The sequence below is a fragment of the Penicillium hispanicum genome (assembly GCF_028827665.1).
Source record: "Penicillium hispanicum strain IBT 35686 chromosome Unknown utg000008l_segment0_segment0, whole genome shotgun sequence".
Classification (NCBI taxonomy): domain Eukaryota; kingdom Fungi; phylum Ascomycota; class Eurotiomycetes; order Eurotiales; family Aspergillaceae; genus Penicillium; species Penicillium hispanicum.
The window spans coordinates 886866-905535 of record NW_026623200.1 but is presented as its reverse complement, the minus strand read 5'-3'; the positions used below and the strand labels follow the sequence as shown (position 1 = coordinate 905535).

Sequence of the window (18670 nt, the reverse complement as noted above, 5' to 3'; positions counted from 1 at the left end):
TCGACACTTTCATTATATTTTTTTCTTTTTCGTCTTTTCCTTGGCCATCCTGCTAATGTGGTAATGAGTGAGGCGGGATGGCTATTTTTGATGGAGAATTCAGCGAGCGTGCACCCTCTTTTTTCTTTCTTCGTCGCCCTGGTAAATCCTGCATGATGAATGTTTTCCCGCTCTGCTATGATTTCTCCATATTCTTCATTGCATGTATCTATTTGCAGTGTATCCATTTTGCTCCTCAATGCTATGCAGCAGATTGTCGATATTCTATAGTTGCCAGCCGGCACCGTTGAAATAAGGCACTGGTCACATGATGTTGATTGCCTCAGGCTACTAGTGGCCACTTCCCGTATCGGTCTCTCCCACCCGATCTTCTCAACCCAAGAACTTCCGCAGTCTCTCCAGTCGCCAAAATGGGAGGTGGCGATCTGAACCTGAAGAAGTGAGTATCTCCAAGCTCTTCTCTGCTGTCCACAGACATTTTAGTCTTCCCATGAAAGCCCGCCGACAAATCGCTAATCCTGTCACAGATCATGGCACCCGATTCGACAGCACAACCAGACGCGCTTGAAGAATGAAGAAGCCAAGGCGCTCAAGGAACGGGCGATCATCGCTCAAGTCCAGCGGGAGCGTGCGGAAGAACGCGCAAGGGAAGAAATCCAAAATGCTTTGGAAGCGAACGGCCAAGCTCGGCAGCAGAAACGCGTCGACTGGATGTACGAAGCTCCCTCCAGTGCGACAGGCCATTACTCCGAGGAGATGGAAGGCTATTTACTGGGCAAGCGACGCATCGACGGTATCCTCCTGAAGAACGACACCGACAACCAGAAGCTCGAGAAAGGCGCCGACCTGGCGGGCGCGAATGCGGCCGCAGCTTCGGGTCCGTCCATCGGGTCGGCGCGCGATACGATGACCAAAGTTATGAACGATCCGTTACTGGAGGTGAAGAAGAGAGAGCAGGCAGCGTACGAAGCCATGGTCAAAGAGGCTGTTCGGCGAAAGGAACGGGAGAGAGAGCGCGGGAGCCGTGACAAAGATCGAGACCGTCGCCACCGTGATCATGACTCGAAGCGCCGGCGATACAGTGACGAAGCTGAAGATGATCGTAGGCATCGTTCCCATCGCCGATCGCACCGGCATCGGTCCAGGTCGCCAGCTTCGCCTGAGCGATCCCGCACACACCGGAGTGATCGTGACCGCGAGTATGATCGTAGTCGCCACGAGGACAGACATCGTGGAGATGACCGTGATCGGCGAGACGATGAGCCTCGATCACGACGAGACGACCGGGACCGTGATCGTGACCGCCGGGACTACCGAGAGAGGAGGGATTCATATTCCAGCCGTCATCGAGATCGGACAGACAGACGAGACCGTGACCGTGATGAGTCTCCACGAAGATCGTCCCCTCGACGACGCTCCCCTTCTCCACGGGCAACACATGAACGCAACGGTTACGATTCAAATCATCGTCGAGATCAAACCCGACGGGAGTATAACCGTCGCGACCCATCTGGTCGAGATCGTGCCCCACAATTGCATCGCCCTGCGCCGAACAAGCCTGATCCGAAGGAGCAGCAAGAAGAGCTGCAGCGCAAACTGGCAGAGATGCAATCTAATGCCAGTGAATTGGATGCAGACCGGCGGCAACGCATTGCCGATATCACAGAGAAAGAAGAGCGGGAGAGAGAATCCGATGACCGCCAACGCTCCGACACCGGCCGATTCATGTCGCAGCTTAGGAAGGATGCGCGGGAACAAAGCTCTCTGGAAGACCAGGTTCGTCGTAATCGCGGTACGCTGAAGCTGGATGAGAGTTAGGATGAAGGAGTGGAAGCCAGGGTCCTTTCTGCTTTGACATAATCTGTCATATCAATGTAGCGCTAGCGAGATCGAGGTTGGGATTTACATCTCGAGTACATTTATTCTTTTGTAACTAGTGTTAGTTAGCGGCGATTCCCAAATTGACATCATGATTGACGCACTGATTCTTCTTTTCGATAATCTAATGCAACCATCCCTATATCAATAATTGAAGCCCCGAGACATCTACAAACCAACAGATACTGATTAATGAACAGAATAACAGTTCCATCCTTATGCTGTTTGTCTGGCTTGTTATGAACATGTTCTATCTACACTTGAACCCATAAAATAGAACTATAGCAACAGCAATTCACCCGTCGCGGCACCACCAGCCAGATGCGGTTGATACACTTGCTGGGAGTTTTGAGTAACAACAAACTGCATCTGGGGAGCGCCGCCACCACCCGCACCACCGTCATCCCGGCCACCCAGGTCCATTGAGGCCATTTGCTGCGAGCCGATGCCGTTGAAGTACGAGTCGGCTGCATTGATGGCATCGCTGGGGTTCATACCTGCGGCACCATTCGCTGGAGCGGTGGGACCGACGGGAAATGTAGGAGGGGGAGGGGCGTTGATAGGACTAATTGGGTTACCGGTCGTGGTGATTGTAGCGAGACCGCTGTTGCTGGTTGATGCGGCAGCAATATTAGCGGATGGTGGGTTGTATTCGAGCAGGCTCGCTGTGCCATCTGCAACGCGAGGCCGTTGAAGGGCTGGGCTGGGTTGAAGACGTCGCGGGCGTGCGGCTCGGAAAACCTGGTGAATAGGCTTCAGGTACACGGTGGCTAGAGTTCCGACGTTGAGGCAGAGTTCCTCTAGGGTGCGTGGGTCCAACTTCTCGCTTTCGGCTGTGATGGGAGGTTTCTGACCCATGACGACTTGTTTGGCCGTCGCTGGGTCCGTGGACAGCAGACGCCAGTACATATAGCCACGGTCGCGGAGGTCCGGGTCATCTGTCTCCTCTGTGCACCACTTCAATACCTGGGGCACAAGCTGCTGGCCCTTGGTAGGCCGTTGGATGAATAACTTGACTGTGGCGGTAAGCAGGGCCAGCTGCACTTCGACCGTTTCATCGTGGAAGGTTGCCAGGTAGTCCTGCAATAAGCCATCTGAGTTCTCGATCCGGTCTGCATACTGGCCAATAATCCATATGACAGCTGCCTTGGCTTCGGGCTCATCGAGATCGTCGATGTTGCGGATGACATGGCTGATGATACTCTCATACTGGTTGGGATACTTGCGGAAAATGTTGCGAATCACCACAGTTGCCTCCTGGACGATGTACGGAATCTTGGCGTCGACCAACTCCAGGAGCGTATCGATGCACTGCCGTGCGGCAGACTCAATCTTGATTGCCAACTTCCCAATAGCGCGAACTGACTTGCGCACAAAGTGCACATCGATTTCAGTAGCATATCTGTGTATCAAATTAGCAAAGTGGAAGATAAGAGACCTTCTTGAGAAAGGAGGCTTACTCTCGCAATTCGGCCAGGACCACAGAGATATTTTCCTTTGTGGTTAACATGAACATCAACTCCAATTTAGTCACCTTGACATAGATAGGATCGTTGTAGTTGCAGAAGAACACACGGATATCGTTGCGCAGTACTTCAGGCCTCTTTTGTAGAATCAAAATGGCATTGCGCAGTGCCAGGTATTGGACCTCTGGTGGCTTGGAAAGCAAAGTAACGAGTGGTGGTGACAGCTTCTTGCATAACGAGGTAATATGCTTTTCTTCGGCGATATAGTTCATGAGGTAGAGAATCACTCGACATGATGTGAGGACGACTGCAGAATTCGAGTGAGATAGCCGCGGGGCAATTCGCTCTGCCAGCAGAAGCGCCTCGGCGTTGTCTTGGGGCACATAGGACATTAGGGCCTCGAGAATGTAAGTTTGGCCCCATCTGGATCAGCTATTAGTATGCACAAATGCAACAAATGGGCACAGAAAGACCTACTCGGAGCAGTCGGGCAAGATTGACACCAATTTCGAGGCGCTTGTATAATCAATGGTAAGAGAGATCGATTCACTGCGACCCCAGATATCTACCAGCGAAGCTAGGACACTTGAGACGACAGTAGGATTTTCATCTTTCAACATCCGATTGAGTCGGTCAATCAAATCTGAGTTTTCAACTGTCTTCTTGTCGTGCTCGTACAGCTTGGCGACGCAGAAAGCGGCCGTTTTGCGAACGTACGGGTCGTTGTCCTGCATAAGGCGCTTGAGGGGTTGGAAGGTCGCTTCGACGAACTCGCGCACATGGACATATGATATGGTTCGCAGAGCAAGTGCGCGCACAAGCGGGTTGGTATCTCCCATGTCCTGTCAAGCGATTAGATGGCTGTCCCAAGGACACGGGCCAGGACCGTGAATTGACCACATACATCAACTAAAATCGGCAGTGCCTTTAGCGCGACGTCCGGTTTCATCCGTGAATAGTTGACCAAGAACAGAAAGCACCTGTAGCACACATCAGCAAGCCTGTTCCACCTTCCTTAAGGTGACCACCTGGGTAGCGCTTCAGCTCCGGCATACATCTTCTTGATCTCCAAACTCGGCAGGTTCATGCAGTCGATAACATCCGGAAACAGTGCAACCATATCGTTATTGCTCATAGTCATGTTGGCGACAATCTTCTTGAGGGCGATTTTCTTGGCAGAATAGTTCTTGTCCTTCTTGCCGCCGCTACTGAGCTCCTGTCGCAGCTCGGCGACCTTGCCCTGTGAAGTGCGCGCAAGGTGTGAGTGATGGAGCTGTGCATAAGGGGCAAACCCGATGAACATGGGGGGCTCTAGGGCTGGGTGGTAGAACAATAGAAGCGCGATAACACTGGAGCCGACGACAGGCTACAAATGCCACGACGACCATCGCATAAGGCGCGAAGTGTATATAATGGGATGCGGGGAAATGGGAGCACCATAGAGGGAAGGGATCCGGCGATCAGACGCAGCACTTACCCTGGCAAACAGTTTCGCGTCGCCCCCGGAACTCATGGCTGCGGTATCGACGAATCGCAAGTGGTTCTAGCCCGTGGCTCGTTCTGTTCGGTGGCTTTAGACGACTCTAGCGGCGGTCCATGCAATCACATACGACAATTGAGTTCGATATCGTTAAGCATAGGATGGGATCGGATCGGGCAGAGAATGGTAGAAGTGGTGCGAGGTCGAATTGACGAATGTAGCTTGCGGTGTCTGGAGGGGGGCGATGGTCTTGAATCAAGAAAAGGGCGAGGCCGAGTCTTTCACTGTACCACGGCTGTAGCCCGTTCGGGGAAATCGGAGACAGCGGAGATCATGAAGTGGGCATAATTGAGCACCAAGAATAAAGGGAGAATGGGTTTAGGCAACCAGAGCGTGGGCAAGGACGAGGTGAGAGAAAGGAGGGCCGAGGGATAAGGCGGAGTGGGAGCTGCGGAAACCTCCCTATCACCGCCGCGCCCCGTCATTCTTCCCACTTTTCGACTTCCCACGCCACTCCACGTCGTCCCTCTCTCACATCTCCATTTCGCCGCCAGCATGTCGGCTCTCCCCCCGCCGCCCCCACCGCAATGGGTCGTCGCGATGAACTCACCGATGCCACGTCCCTCCAAGGCAGCCTCCAGCATCCCGAATCCACCAGGCTTCTCCGGCAGCCGGGGAGGTAAGCAGGTAAGAAACCACCGAGCCCCATGAGAATGCCGACAGCGATACTGAGCGGTCTCAGCGCCAGCAACAGCAGCAGCAGCCGACTGTGACGAAGCCCGAAGAGACCGACGCCCTGAAGCTGAAGAAAGCATGGGAGATTGCCATCGCCCCGTCTAAGCAGCTTCCCATGAACGGTATTATGATGTACATGTCCGGCAACAGTCTCCAGATCTTCAGCATTATGATGGTGTTTATGCTATTCAAGGGCCCCATTCAAGGTCTCATCAATACCAATGCCGCCTTCGCTAAATACGAGACCCCGTCGACTCGAGCGCGCTTGGTTGGAGTAAAGGCGATCTATGTGCTTATGCAGTTGTTGCTGTTAGCATTGGGAATCTGGAAAGTCAATGCGATGGGACTATTGCCGTATGTTGGAGTGTGCAGTTGTATCTTTTCTCGTTTAGTACTAACCACCTTTCCAGGACTACGAGGTCGGATTGGCTCGCGTGGGAAACGGAGCGGCAGCCTTTGGAGCGGGCCTATTTTGCTTTCAAGTGATACGCGATCAAGGATGTACTAGCATATAATAACATAATCGCAGAAGTGCTTTTTTAGCAATTTAGTCCTATTGTAGTTAGATTTTTCTAAGGGTATGCAATCTACAGCTGGAATGCTTGGGGTATCGGCGCTATGGCATGCAAATGAGTATCGTGGCAGCATGACTGATAAGATGAACTTGCGGCTGGAGCGGTCGTATCAAGAGTCTCAAGACTTTTCGTTACCATGGTTTGTCTCGCCTGCGAGTTTCTTCGCTTCTTGCTTCAAGCGACGGGCTTCACGCCATCTGGGTCCATTGTGAATCTCAAAGAGCAGTAGCGGCGATGTTGCCAGCATCACCAGTGCAATGAAAGTGAAGCACCAGCCACGACCCATGGCCGAGAGCATGGGGTCAATCAGCGCAGTTGCGCCAGCACCGAGCAAGCACCGCACAAGATTGTTGGCAGCCGTGGCCTTCGCTGCCTGCGTTGGGTACAGGTCCACCATAAGGGTACCGACAGTATTAAAGGCCCCTGTCAGGGTGAGTCCCATAAGGAAAAGAATGGTTGTTGGCGCAGCAAGGTGGATTCCATAGTTCAAAAACCATCCAAAGGCAAGGATGCTGAGACTTCCCAAGGTTAGCATAGGAAATGCTATCTGTAGGCGAGCCTTTTCAATGGGGAAATTTTTTAGGTCTGTGTGGCGGTTCTTGAACAGCGGAAAGCCCCTACTCTTTGCAATACGCCGGTAGTTGTAGTCCAGGAGTTTGCCGCTTATAATGGAGGCAATGCTGGCACCGAGTCCGAAGGGAATGTAGCACAGACCGATCTGGAGATCGTCTAGGCCATATAGTTCACTGTATATCGATGGAATCGTCGCACTGACGTCGTAGAATCCAGCAAAAAGTAACGCATTGCAGAAGAGAATGATGCTGGTATCTTTCTGAAACACGATGGCGAGGGTTTCTACCGGATTGGGAAAGGACAGCTTTTGCTTGCCTGAAGCGACTGGAGATGCGATGCCTTCCTCCCGAGCCTTTCGAGATTCGAGATAGCTGATCAGTGACATATTCCATTTTTGAGGTGGCAAGGATCCGTCTCCAACGACGCCACGAGCAGTCTCAGGGAAGAAGATCAAGAACGGGACCAAGAAAGTTCCGGAAAAGATCACAAGGAACCAAAAGATAGCTCTCCATCCGAGATACTGAGACAGCAAGCCTCCGATGACCGGACCTACAGATGGACCCAATAAGGACCCTGCTGTGACGAATCCCATGTATGAGCCTCTCTCAGATGCAGTGGCAACGTCAGATACCACACCAGATGAAAGGGCAATGGTGGTGCTGCTTCCTGCGCTTTGCAGACATCGAAGGACGAAAAGCGCTGCATAGTTGTTCTGGAGGGCCAAACCGATGTTGGCAGCAGTGTAGATGATGAAGCAGACAATATAGGCCGGGCGTCTACCGGCTTTATCGGCGAAGTCCCCAATGAACATGGGTGACAATCCTTGAAAAATCTTTAGAGTTCCAAATGATATTAGCTTGCAATCGTGGAGAACTGTAGATATTTCAATTCCACTCACCATGTAACTCGTGAGCGTCAAGTTGATCAATGAATTCGACACGTGAAGATCTCGGGCGAGAGTGTTCAAAGCCGGGAAGTAGATTTGCGACGAGACGGGCGAGAAGAATCCCGCCCACGAAGCCATGAAGACAATGTACCGCCGCTGGCTCACGGTGAAGATGGAGTAGTCAACATCGGCGATGTCCCCACCTCGGTCCCCCGCAGTTTCTTCATCTCGTGCGGGTTGCATGTTGATTATGGTTGGCAGAGTCCCCGTTTTCTTACTTCCGGGCCGTCGTGGGCGTGCTTGTCACTGCACGGCCAGCCCTGGAGATATGGAGACAAACGGCGGAAGCCATGCTCGACTTGAGAAAGGATTATGATTCTGCACGGCGACTAATCCTTATCTGGCAGGGAAAATACGGAGGGCCCAAAATACCAGATGTCCGAACCAGTAGAAGTGAAGTCCGCCGTGCCGAGCAGCCGAAGCCGTTGCTTATCGGCCCGCCCGGTCTCAACCCTCAACTCCCAACGCCAACCAATCCGACCCTGCGACTTTCGGAGATTTCGATTGGCTTGATTGGGTCATTTCAAAGCTTGAGAACTCTTCATGTCTGTTGAATATGTACATATGCTAAAAGGTTGCATCAATTCGATGCCCAAATCAATATGCATCCTTGGCCATCAGAGGTAATTGACCATTTCTTGTTCACGCCCTTTCTTGCCTAAGATGTTCAAGACCATTCGAAGGCACTTGATGAGTCATGCCGATATGGCGCACCGGTGGAACTGAAATGCGAAATACTGGTGACATGCAATAGCACAAATCTACTCCAAGGCTACTATACTGGTCCGAGGATCGGTTGTATACACACCATCCATCACATGCCGTCAAGCGCACTTCCACCATGTGAGATCCTTGACTCATTCCCATCAATCTTCATTGATTCGACTCATTTACGATCCTTCACGGCTTTTCGGCACGCCTGCAGGAATATTTGACAAAACTCCCAGACCTCAGCATAGGTGTTGTACAGCGGTGCAGGGGCCACCCGGATGACATCTGGTTTTCTCTCGTCGATTACCACTCCATTTTCCTCCAGAGAGTGCAGCACGCTGTCAAGGAGCCCAGTTTGTAGCCTAAGACTAAGTTGGGCCCCTCGCTCGGCAGGATTGGATGGCGTGATCAGCGTGAAAGGTTTGTCTTCTGGTGGAGCGTCAAGCGGGTACTTGAGCAGTAGATGCTCCAGGTAGCCTGTGATATTGAGAGACTTTTCCCGGATCCCTTTCATCGTCGCGCGGTCAAATATCTCGAGAGAAGCGATAACAGCGTTCATGTCCAGAACGGAGGGGTTCGAAAGCTGGAACCCAGCAGCACCAGGTTGCGGAACGAATTCTGAAGCTGTCAGATATGATGATTTCCAGTTGAAGTGCATCAACTCACGGTTTTCCATGTTGAAGCGAGTCGTGAGATCGCTGCCCCACCACCCAGAGAAGCGTGGGCGGAAGCTATCCTCGCTGTCAGGCTGTCTCTCATTCACACTGCCGTGCCGTTCATGGACAAAGAGTGCCGCCATTCCACCGGGCCCACTGTTGATATACTTGTAGCTACACCAGGCTGCAAAGTCAACTTTCCATTCATGCAGGCGCAAGTCAACATTGCCGGCAGCATGGGCACAGTCCCAGCCGATTAGAATACCCTTGGAGTGGGCATGTGCCGTAATGCGTTCAATGTCAAAATACTGCCCAGTGTAGAATTGGATTGCCGACAGAAGAACCAAAGCAGTACTGGAAGCATTGTCGTCAATTACTTTAAGTATTTGCTCCGTGCTTAGAATGGGCCGGTCTTGATCCTCTGGTTCGATCAACACCATGGCGTCCTCAGGTTTGAAATTGTGATGCCGAATTTGAGACTCGATTGCGTACTAGCTCATATGTATCAGTACCTGGAGTCTTTTCTTTTCGTATGATAAAAAACGGCATACGTGGTCACTTGGGAAGGCCTTGCCCTCCAGAATAATCTTATACTTCTCCTGTGTGGGACGATAGAAGCTTGCCATGAGAAGGTGCAGGTTGCCAGTGAGTGTCCCCATCACTGCCACCTCGCTTTGGAGCGCCCCCACGACTGGTGCCATCAGTTTGGCACCCGCGGTGTCTACCTCGACGAAAGGAGGAAGTAATTGATCATCGTGCGGGACGAAATGGCCTGTCACGCCTTTTATGGCCCATGTGCGCAAGTACTGTTCGATATACCGCCGAGTACTGCGGGGTTGAACACCCAGGGAGTTGCCACAGAAGTAAATGCATCTAGGGTCGGAGGCTTCCTCGGCGTCTGCTTGGTTGAATATATTCCCCGGGTAAGTATCGCTGTTGCAGCTACTTAAGGAGATATATTAGGGCACTCGCCACATACCTCCCTCACCCACAGCCAGGGCTTTCTTTTTTAGATCCTTCTTGGAGGGAATGATAAACTCGTTTCGAAAGTGCCGGAGAGGATCTTGCGCGTCGAGGGCCTCGGCATATTGCCGAGTGTAAGCTCTGATATCATCCTGGTATGGAAGTGGGGGGCCACTTCTGATATTCCGCAAGTGCTGTTTCGAACCCATCTTGGCAGACGATACCCAGAGGCGATCAGATTGTCCGCCTTTGAGTCATTCACTCACCCCAGCACACAGATATCAGAAACGTCAAGTTGAATTCAGATTCACACCCCGCCATACCCGCTTCCTGCCTGTTTCAGTCTTTTGCCGCCATTTCCCGCCTACGCTGACCAATCGCGCCACTGCCGATCTGACTAACCCGATCGCATTGGATGGGACGATGCGATAATCGCAAGCAAGTCTTCAACTTTGTGCCATATCTCTGACCCACGGACTCACCAGTACTCCTCTGAGATGTCTCGGTCTCTCTTTTCATCAACGACCGCCCGTCGGTTATCCCAGCAGCCCTGCCGGCTCTTCTCGAGCTTCCGGCCCGCTTCGCGCCTCTCCGCATCCTCCGTCGGCGAAATCGCCTGTCGCCGGCCAGGCACTGCAACTGCAGCCAGTGCATCTCTTCACAGACCCTCAGTTTCACGATCACCCATCTCTCGCTCTCAGTTCTACCAACCTGTCGCACCGTTTACTGCCTCGTCCGTCCGTCCGGCTACCAAGGTCCTACAAAATCCGAGAACCGGAGATGATGGGGAGACGCTTATGATCGGCATTTCGCCTCGAGCAGTTGAGGTACGTTGATACCAATTTCGCTTGGGCTTCTTCTTCTTCTCTTGTTTCCTGCATATTCGACGGCTTGTACCGGTGTGGATGGGAAGCTATCCGGACCTCTGTCGGGATGAACATGGCACGGCTATTGGGAGTTTGCGGGAAATCAAAGGAGACCATCCGACAAGCGCAGCTTAAGCCACTTCCATGTGCCTTCCAGTACATACGACCACAGGGTGTGGAGAACAGGGCTTCCCGTCCGCTCAGCCGTACTTAAGCCACACGCCGGCGAGTTAGTAGTATGGTGGGTGACCACATGCGAATCCTCGCTGTTGTATGTTTTATTTCTTTGGTTTTGGTTTTTTTTTTCCTGCTCGTTTTTTTACTTGTGTCATAGCGAGACGTCCGACTAACGATCACAGCGTCTTCGCGAAATCACCGATCCCTCGTCTTCTCCTTCTGCCACCAAAGAAGAAAACCCCTACCACCACCTCCGCATCACCGTGACAAGCGGTGGCTGTCATGGATTCCAGTACATGATGTCGCTAGAGTCGGCATCAAAAATCGATCTGGAAGAAGACACGATCTTCGAGGGAAATGCAGATCCCTCGGAAATTTCCACAGATGCAGTCGGCGAAGCCAAAGTCGTCATGGACGAGCCCTCGTTGGACCTGCTGTCCGGAAGCACGGTGGACTACACGACCGAACTGATCGGCAGTCAATTCAAGATCGTGGACAACCCGCGTGCGACAAGTAACTGTGGGTGCGGCACGAGCTTCGATGTGATGGATTGATCTGGCCGGGTCATAATTGGGGGTTGCCCTTCTGGCGTGTACAGATATTGCATATTTCAATTCGGAAAAGATAGATTAATCTGCATGTTATACCCCTCTTCCCTCTACCTGGAAGTCACTTCTTTTCGAGTCGTGACGTAGAAAATTGGCGCAAATGCATGAAGAGGATCCGACTACAATGGAGCTGAGTGAAGTATATCGTTGATCTATGCATTTCATCAAGTCTCCTTTTCTTCTACCTCCCACAATACTCTCCTCGCTGAGACAATCATCTGCCCTAAAAGAAAAAGGCAGAACAGCAGACCGGGGCAAAGGTGAAATCGTACGCCCTCCAAAAATATCGCCGACTTGATTTTGGAATCCGCATCGTGTCCTCGGGATCAGAGAACCAGGGATAAAACACAGAAAGAGAAAGGAAAAGGAAAAAGCCAACAAGAGGAAAGCGTATAGGAAGGAGGCAATGAGGACAAAATGAAAAATGAGAAACAAGAGCGGGGTAGGAATGTGAAAGAAAAATATCATCTCGAGTCATGTCCGTTCTTTCTTGCATGCGGTGGAAGTCCATCCTTGACTTTTTTTTTTTGCCTCGTGGAATACTCGCACAACTGACAAACACTCATGGCGGATAGTGGATTCTTGGATTCTTGGGCCAGATGAGGAATGCACCCGTTGACGGACTTAGTAGACACGGGCAAGGTTACGCAGGTACCAGTCCACCAGGCGGCGGCCAGCCTTGGTCTCGCTGACGTGGATTAGGTCATCCTCGAGAGCGTAGTCGAGGTCGTTGGCGATGACCGGGTCACCCTCCAGCAGACCGCCCTCAACCCAGCGAATCTGGCGGCTGCGCTGCTTGTTCACGAGCAGCCAGGAGCGAAGCTTCTCGGGCTCGACCTCGAGGAAACCAGCCAGCTTCTTCAGGTCCATGGTGGTGTAGAGCTTCAAGTAGGAGCGGATAGTAGGGTTGAATAGGGTGTTCTTGACCTCGTCCATGAAGATGGCGGTGTGGTGATCGACGGGGTCGACGTTGAAGGCAGGGTTATCGAAGTCAGGAGGGGTGGGGCTGATGAACTTGGGACAGGCAGAGCGGAACAGCTCCTCGAAGACAGGCAGGGCCTCGGGGCCGCCGCGCTGCATGCGGTGGAACTGCTCACCATACTTCTCGCGCACGGCAGAATGGATGGTGTCATCCAGACGGGTGGGGTGCAGAGCCACGCAGATGGCGATCAGAGCGTACATCTGATCGTTCTTCTTGGCAATAGCATCGTAGCTGTTGCCACCCTTCTGGAAATTCTTTGTCCGCGACACATACACCAGGATGTGGCTGAACATGCGGATGGCGTCGGCGTAGCGGCGCATCATCATGTAGGAGAAGCCGACGTAGTAGTACGTGGTAAAGTGGGCGGCCATGACGCGAGCAAACATAGCCTTCTTGTTCATCTCGATGTCGTCGAGGGTCTTCAGGGCAAGACTAAAGTCACCCAGCAGACAGTGCACACGGAGGAGGCCAATGATGGAGAAGTAACCCAGCATCTTGTAAAGCGGCCGGGAGCCGTACTCGCCGGCAAAGGCCATGGGGTCCTCGCCCCGCTTGATGGCCGCCAGTTGCTCGTTGATCTGCGAACGCTGGATGAGCGAGTAGAGCACATTCAGAACCGAGTAGCAGCCCCATGTGTTGGGGTTCTCGCGGAGCAGCTGAGCCTCCTCCTCGTTGGATCCGCTGCGAGCGACCCGGTTGCGGTAGCGGCAGAATGACTCGAATTGGTAGATGAACTCGTCAATGACATCCCATGCCCAGTAATACTAAAAGTTGCAATAAGACCGAGCAGTTAGCACGCTGTTTATATACTGCAATAGGCCCCTTCGCCTGGCCCACGAATGCCAAGGCTCTTTTTCTTTCTTTGTCTCATGGCCATTGATGAACGCAACGGACCACCTACCGAAGGAACTTCCAGGTCCACGGGACCTTCCGAATTTAGGATGTAGTGGAAGAGACTGCAATAGTTGTCATAGCTGGCGAACTTGGTCTCGAGAGTCGCCTGGTATTCCAGCGGGGTAGCGGCGGCGGCCAGCTGTGCCTGAAGGTCCTGGGTTTGGGAGCCGCCGAGAGATGTCGTCCGATCCAGCTCGCTCATGCTGTCGTCAAAATTGACTTGCTCGCGATAGTCGTTGACCAGAGCCTCCTCCTCGACGTCGGACTCATCATTCAGGTTGGGGCGCGCATTGGCGCGGTCGTCGTAGGACATGATTGGGGTTGGGGACCAGGAGGGAAGGGAGTGGGAGGGAGGAAGAGTAGTGAGATGATGTCTTCGTCGAGTTGCCGAAATGACGAGATGACGGCAGGGGCGGAAGGGTGGTGGGGGTGCACGTCCGTCGGCGTGTGGGATTTGCCAGACGAAGTCGAATTTTGAGGGTTTTCGCTTCGCTGTTTGTGCTTATCTTATCTGCGCATAAAGCCGGTGCTGACTCAGCCTATGCCCATATGCACAATCATGGAACTGGCTGCAGTCTTGCAGATGTCGATGAGCTCTGATGAGACCACTTGGACGATGGGACTACGATGGGACTTCACCGGCTAGTCTTCAGTCGTCGATTGCGACGACTCTTTAAGGAGACAATGTCCTGAACCAGGCACCTATTGCACCATTTTCAAATCTCACACCATCTTTACCGGAATCTACATCCATTCTATTCCTCAGAACAATCTCTGTACATGTGTAATGACATATCGTCGGGAAATTAGTGCAGACTCGGCCCAAAGCAGAAAAAACGATAAGAGCACTCATTGGCCGAAGATACCTTGGCAGCCTCAAATGTGTAAATTCTATCCCTTATTAACGTGTTCAGAGTCTGGCCTGGTGCAGTAAACCCTGGGAGGAACCAAATAATGACTCGTATCGATGTCAAAAAGCGAAGAGTTTAATGCTCATTTCTGGGAAACATGAAAGCAAATCGGGCGTTGGCTTCACACAAGTAATCCAATGAAATAGAGCTTTGCCTCAACCCTGCTGGATGGTTGTTGCTCTGTTTGGCTGCCGGAAAAGTCTTCCCGTTCTTTGGAAAGCGGCACCGCTCGATCCTCCCCGACTTGGGGAAGGTGTGCGATCCACCGCCATTCGTGATGTTGCCCTCTCTTCCCAGATTCGCCCGAGGGTCTGTTTCCAACCCAAGGGTGACACGGCGTCAAGCATTATTTGGCCTTGAGCAGTCCGTTTTTGAACTTCCACAGCCGAAGGAGAGGAGAGTCCATCGAACTCACCACTCCCTTCTGCCCAGCCAAATTTCTCTTCTGACAGCCGCAGAGCACCAGTCATGACGCTTATGATACCTCGCTTGCGTCTTGAAATCCCATCCCTCTCCGTCTTCGATATCAGCCCGAGCCGACGCGATCCTTGTCTCCTGAGTTTGTCCTTGGGCACGCGTTGCAATCACCAGCAGTATTAGCAAGTCCGTTGCGACCCACCTGTCCCATGTACGCCAAATTCCCGATGCGTGTACGATCCTGTCGCGTTCAAAAAGCTGCCATCATGACTTTTGGCCCTTCCGGGCCTCGGATCCGTCAAGGATCGCGATGGCCTCGGTTGGTAACCTTACGACTCCTCGCCGGGACAGCGATAGGATCGCGTGAATGGTTTCAGCAGTGGGCTTAGATTTATGACTCAGAATTATTCCAAAGCGGCAGAGCTCGATAAACGCATTTCTCGCTTCGCCAATTTCCTCCAAGCGGTGCACTAGGGTGTGGAGGGCTGTTTGGATCACATCGGTCAACTGGCTAGGAATATCTTTGAGCCCCCACGATTCACGATAGACTCGAAGGCACCGTGTCATATCATCTATTTGGTGGCGCCAAGCTTGTTGGAATCGGTCAGTCAGGGTCCCTTGCTCGTCGCGTTCAATGAGCGTTTCGAGAAGGTCCGTGGTTGCGTGGAGGGATTTGATTCTGCACTTGTTGTCAACACGGGATACCCACCAACAAAAAACTACAAAAGGATGGATTGACAAGGTGGACGTTTTTGCGTTGCTTCTCACTTACCGGAGGGTGAGCAGCTGCGGATTTGGCTCCTTTCTGATTTCAGAGGGTTCAGGCCAATTGGCCAACCACCGCTGCAACCGATTATATGGTTCTTCTGCTCTCTGCACCAACTCATGAAATCTCGTGCGCGAGCCTTTGTCACTAAGAAGGCCCCGAGCCTCCGCTACAAGCTCCGTCAATTCGACGAGCCCTTGTCGGACCTGAGGCAGATAGGCGGGTTTGGGGGAATAGGTGATCTGGTTCGACCGTGGATAGGGTATCCAGTCAACATCGTGATTTCCTCCAACGTGTATGCTTGGTACAGGACGGTCCAAGTTGGCAAACTTTCTAAGCCTTGTCGCCATTTGGCTGCCTCGCTCTTTAGTCGCTTTCTGTTGTCCAGTCTTGCACTGGCCACTTACAGGTTTAAGCTGAAGACGCCCCAGGCCGTGATTGCACGAACGCGTTCCATCTCAGGTGAACCATTTTCCTCGGGTTGGCCTCTCTCGTGCGGTAGCATGAACAGTCCCATGTCCTGTGCATGTTGAACGCCCTGCCGTAACATCACCCAGGCCATATTGGTATTGCCCTGATATGAAAATCTGCGCCCCCGGTCAGCTCCTATTTACCGGCAAAGTGGGCGCCATATGTCTTGGAAGGCTCACATACAGATAGCACATCAAAAGGAGAGCTTGGATATTGCACAACGTCGACCTCCCATCTTGGGCCCGCAGCAATCTCTCTGCCTCTTCGAGAAAGATCTGTCCCCGAGAAAATACATTCTCGGCATCCGAGAACACATCTGGACTATCGGAATAGACCTGTCGGGGTTAGGAACAAGGTTGTCTCGGCTAGAGGACGACTAGGGCGTCATACACTTGCCATCGATAAGAGACTGTTGACCAGGAGTGGTGAACAAAACTCTGATTCGGGGTCTCCTCGCCTCATGTGCTCGAGGAATATATCTTGATCAACAAACTGTGCACATGGGTGGTCCCATGTGAAGTACAGCGAAACCAGATGCGACACGAGATCGTCGTCTTCGATCACTCCTGTCCACGGTTTGGCCGACACTTTAAACAGCGGGATGTCACAGAGACTTTCCAGGCTTACCCGTGCATAAGGGTCGAATATAGGCCGTGGCACAGCTTCATCTTCCGGCCAATCCAATACTGGGTCCTGCTCCGAATCTCGGCTGGATTCTATCTCATGTCCCATATCAAAAGGCTGATTATTGTCCTCGGATAGAGGTTTTTCACCATCGACAGTCTCTTGGAATCGGTGAATTGCGTCACAGGGCTTCCGACGGCAAGGGCAATCTCCTTCATGGAGCCATTGTTTTGAATCAGATGTACAAGCCCCTCGATCTTGTCGCGATGCGCCGACTGGAGTGTCATTAACAAGGAATCCAGCAAATCCTTATAATCTGACAACTCCTGTATGGTCCGCTTCACAGCTACTTTGCGTCTCAAGTCTCGACTCGGGTCGAAATGGCAGTCGTTCTCGGTACCGGCGCCGGAACAGGCCTTGCACGGGGAAGGGGGTCCAGAGCACTGATTGAGCAGACACGAGCGGTCAGTCCGAACTTTTGGTTTCAGGGTCTAAGATAATGCCCATTGCCACGCTGTTCAAGAACTGGTCACTTTTCTTTTTGCCGCTTTGCATGATAGACAAGCAGTGGAGTTCTTTTTTTGCCTCGAAACCGAAACTGCTGGCTGTGGAGCGAACATACGTGGTGGCCCTGGAGCCAGAGCAGGGAATTGTTTCGGGTTGTCGTGGGGGTTCATCTTGTTACCCTGCGAGGGGCTGGCTTGATGCTGAATAGCTGACTGGTGGTGCATCGCCATTGGGTTCTTAATGGCAATGTCAGTGGTGGACGAAAGCAACTGCACAGCCTTGAGTCAATCCCCTTCAAGGTGCAACCGGGCGATCGAGTCAAGACGGGCGCTGATAGCAAGACAGCATTTCCTGGGTTGTTCCTTCACACTGACCACTGAGAAACCCCTTCCACGGCATCAATAGCAATCAATATGGCATCAAGAAGGGCCGGAGCGCATGTCGTCGGAGTGCGGTGGGCGTGGGTCGTTTGCTGCGTTATGTATTCGACCACGAGGCGTGATGTGGAATTGGCTCGAAACCGGCTGAGAGGATCCAAGTCGACCTGCAGGTGACAAAACGACCGAGAAACTGAGGTGGGGGGGGGGGGGGGGGAACACGCCTCTGGCAAACAGAAGGGGTGTTAGGCGGTTGTCACACAGCCAGGGTGGCCTGGTGGCCCAAGATTGAACTTGCCGGCTATTGGAGAGCAAGACAGCGGCCAATCTGGCGCCGTTCGCGGCATGGAGTAGGGAAAGGCGAGCCAAGGCTGGGCCAAAATCCGAGCGCGTTAGCATCGCCGCGGGCTGAAGCGAGCGTGACCGCTATGATGTGGACACGCCCGAAATACCGACACGGAACAAGCCTCAAGGACCAACGCGAGACCGGGCTGGGCCCAAGGCCCCTAGCCTTAGCAGATACCCACACGAGACCTACATATGAGCTACGTTCTCCATAGCCCTTCCCGCTCGGAAGCTCGCGACCGATGATGATCATTGTTTCAATCGGTGGGTGGCGGTATCCCAGGACCTTCAGCGGCTCCATCTCGCCCTCTATAACTTGAGAAGAGGCCCGATCCGTGTTACGGGGCGGTGTCGTCTGCAGCTGTTTGCCTCTAACCCCCAGGAGTATGTACATACTAAGACCAGATTCTAGGGTTAGCGCAATAGGCTCAGCATACAGTCGCCTCATAGTTACCGGCAATCCATCCTGCATAGTAAGTATAGATGCAAATGGACATCCACCATGATATCTACTGTATCAAACACGTCCGGGGGAAAGCGCTGGAAATTTCGCACGGTGACATGTCTCGAAGCTCGTGTCCGCTCCGCGATGAGACCCCCCAGGGAGAGTCGACCAAATTGCGCGCATCATCTATACAATGGTCCTCTTACATTATTTTGACTATGAATCCCTCAATATCTGATGACCAGGCCTTCCAAGAGTACCCCATCAATAGGGCTCGAATGTGCCTTGACAGTGTGG

General features: G+C 52.6%; 8 protein-coding genes across 8 annotated transcripts; 3 read left to right on the top strand and 5 right to left on the bottom strand.

Moving 5' to 3' along the window:
- Window positions 1-410: 410 nt before the first annotated feature.
- On the top strand, window positions 411-1818 carry cwc25 (U2-type spliceosomal complex subunit CWC25; the record flags this gene model as incomplete). The annotated part of the gene is made up of 2 exons (XM_056948347.1): window positions 411-439; window positions 528-1818. The coding sequence occupies 2 exons, from the start codon at window positions 411-413 to the stop codon at window positions 1816-1818; spliced, it is 1320 nt and encodes a 439-aa protein (XP_056795572.1).
- A 339-nt stretch (window positions 1819-2157) lies between these two features.
- Window positions 2158-4857, bottom strand: N7459_009178 (putative AP-2 adaptor complex subunit beta; the record flags this gene model as incomplete). The annotated part of the gene is made up of 6 exons (XM_056948346.1): window positions 2158-3280; window positions 3339-3767; window positions 3822-4186; window positions 4249-4324; window positions 4400-4710; window positions 4822-4857. 6 exons carry the CDS (start codon window positions 4855-4857, stop codon window positions 2158-2160), a joined length of 2340 nt encoding a protein of 779 aa, XP_056795571.1.
- A 522-nt stretch (window positions 4858-5379) lies between these two features.
- Window positions 5380-6045, top strand: N7459_009177 (ER membrane protein complex subunit 4; the record flags this gene model as incomplete). The annotated part of the gene is given in 3 exon segments (XM_056948345.1): window positions 5380-5503; window positions 5517-5913; window positions 5970-6045. The coding sequence occupies 3 exon segments, from the start codon at window positions 5380-5382 to the stop codon at window positions 6043-6045; spliced, it is 597 nt and encodes a 198-aa protein (XP_056795570.1).
- A 207-nt stretch (window positions 6046-6252) lies between these two features.
- On the bottom strand, window positions 6253-7836 carry N7459_009176 (MFS transporter; the record flags this gene model as incomplete). Its single annotated transcript, XM_056948344.1, has 1 exon — window positions 6253-7836. One exon carries the CDS (start codon window positions 7834-7836, stop codon window positions 6253-6255), a length of 1584 nt encoding a protein of 527 aa, XP_056795569.1.
- Window positions 7837-8539: 703 nt separating this feature from the next.
- bna5-1 (kynureninase) lies at window positions 8540-10192 on the bottom strand (the record flags this gene model as incomplete). Its single annotated transcript, XM_056948343.1, has 3 exons — window positions 8540-9511; window positions 9572-9921; window positions 10000-10192. The coding sequence occupies 3 exons, from the start codon at window positions 10190-10192 to the stop codon at window positions 8540-8542; spliced, it is 1515 nt and encodes a 504-aa protein (XP_056795568.1).
- A 276-nt stretch (window positions 10193-10468) lies between these two features.
- N7459_009174 (HesB/IscA family protein) lies at window positions 10469-11580 on the top strand (the record flags this gene model as incomplete). Its single annotated transcript, XM_056948342.1, has 2 exons — window positions 10469-10810; window positions 11209-11580. Coding segments are annotated over 2 exons (714 nt in total), but the record flags the coding sequence as incomplete, so codon positions are not given.
- Window positions 11581-12258: 678 nt separating this feature from the next.
- N7459_009173 (putative eukaryotic translation initiation factor 3 subunit EifCl) lies at window positions 12259-13823 on the bottom strand (the record flags this gene model as incomplete). Its single annotated transcript, XM_056948341.1, has 2 exons — window positions 12259-13380; window positions 13518-13823. The coding sequence occupies 2 exons, from the start codon at window positions 13821-13823 to the stop codon at window positions 12259-12261; spliced, it is 1428 nt and encodes a 475-aa protein (XP_056795566.1).
- Window positions 13824-15102: 1279 nt separating this feature from the next.
- Window positions 15103-17436, bottom strand: N7459_009172 (putative C6 transcription factor; the record flags this gene model as incomplete). The annotated part of the gene is given in 8 exon segments (XM_056948340.1): window positions 15103-15517; window positions 15611-15933; window positions 16029-16191; window positions 16259-16410; window positions 16466-16828; window positions 16849-17174; window positions 17233-17304; window positions 17322-17436. The coding sequence occupies 8 exon segments, from the start codon at window positions 17434-17436 to the stop codon at window positions 15103-15105; spliced, it is 1929 nt and encodes a 642-aa protein (XP_056795565.1).
- Between the last annotated feature and the right edge of the window lie 1234 nt (window positions 17437-18670).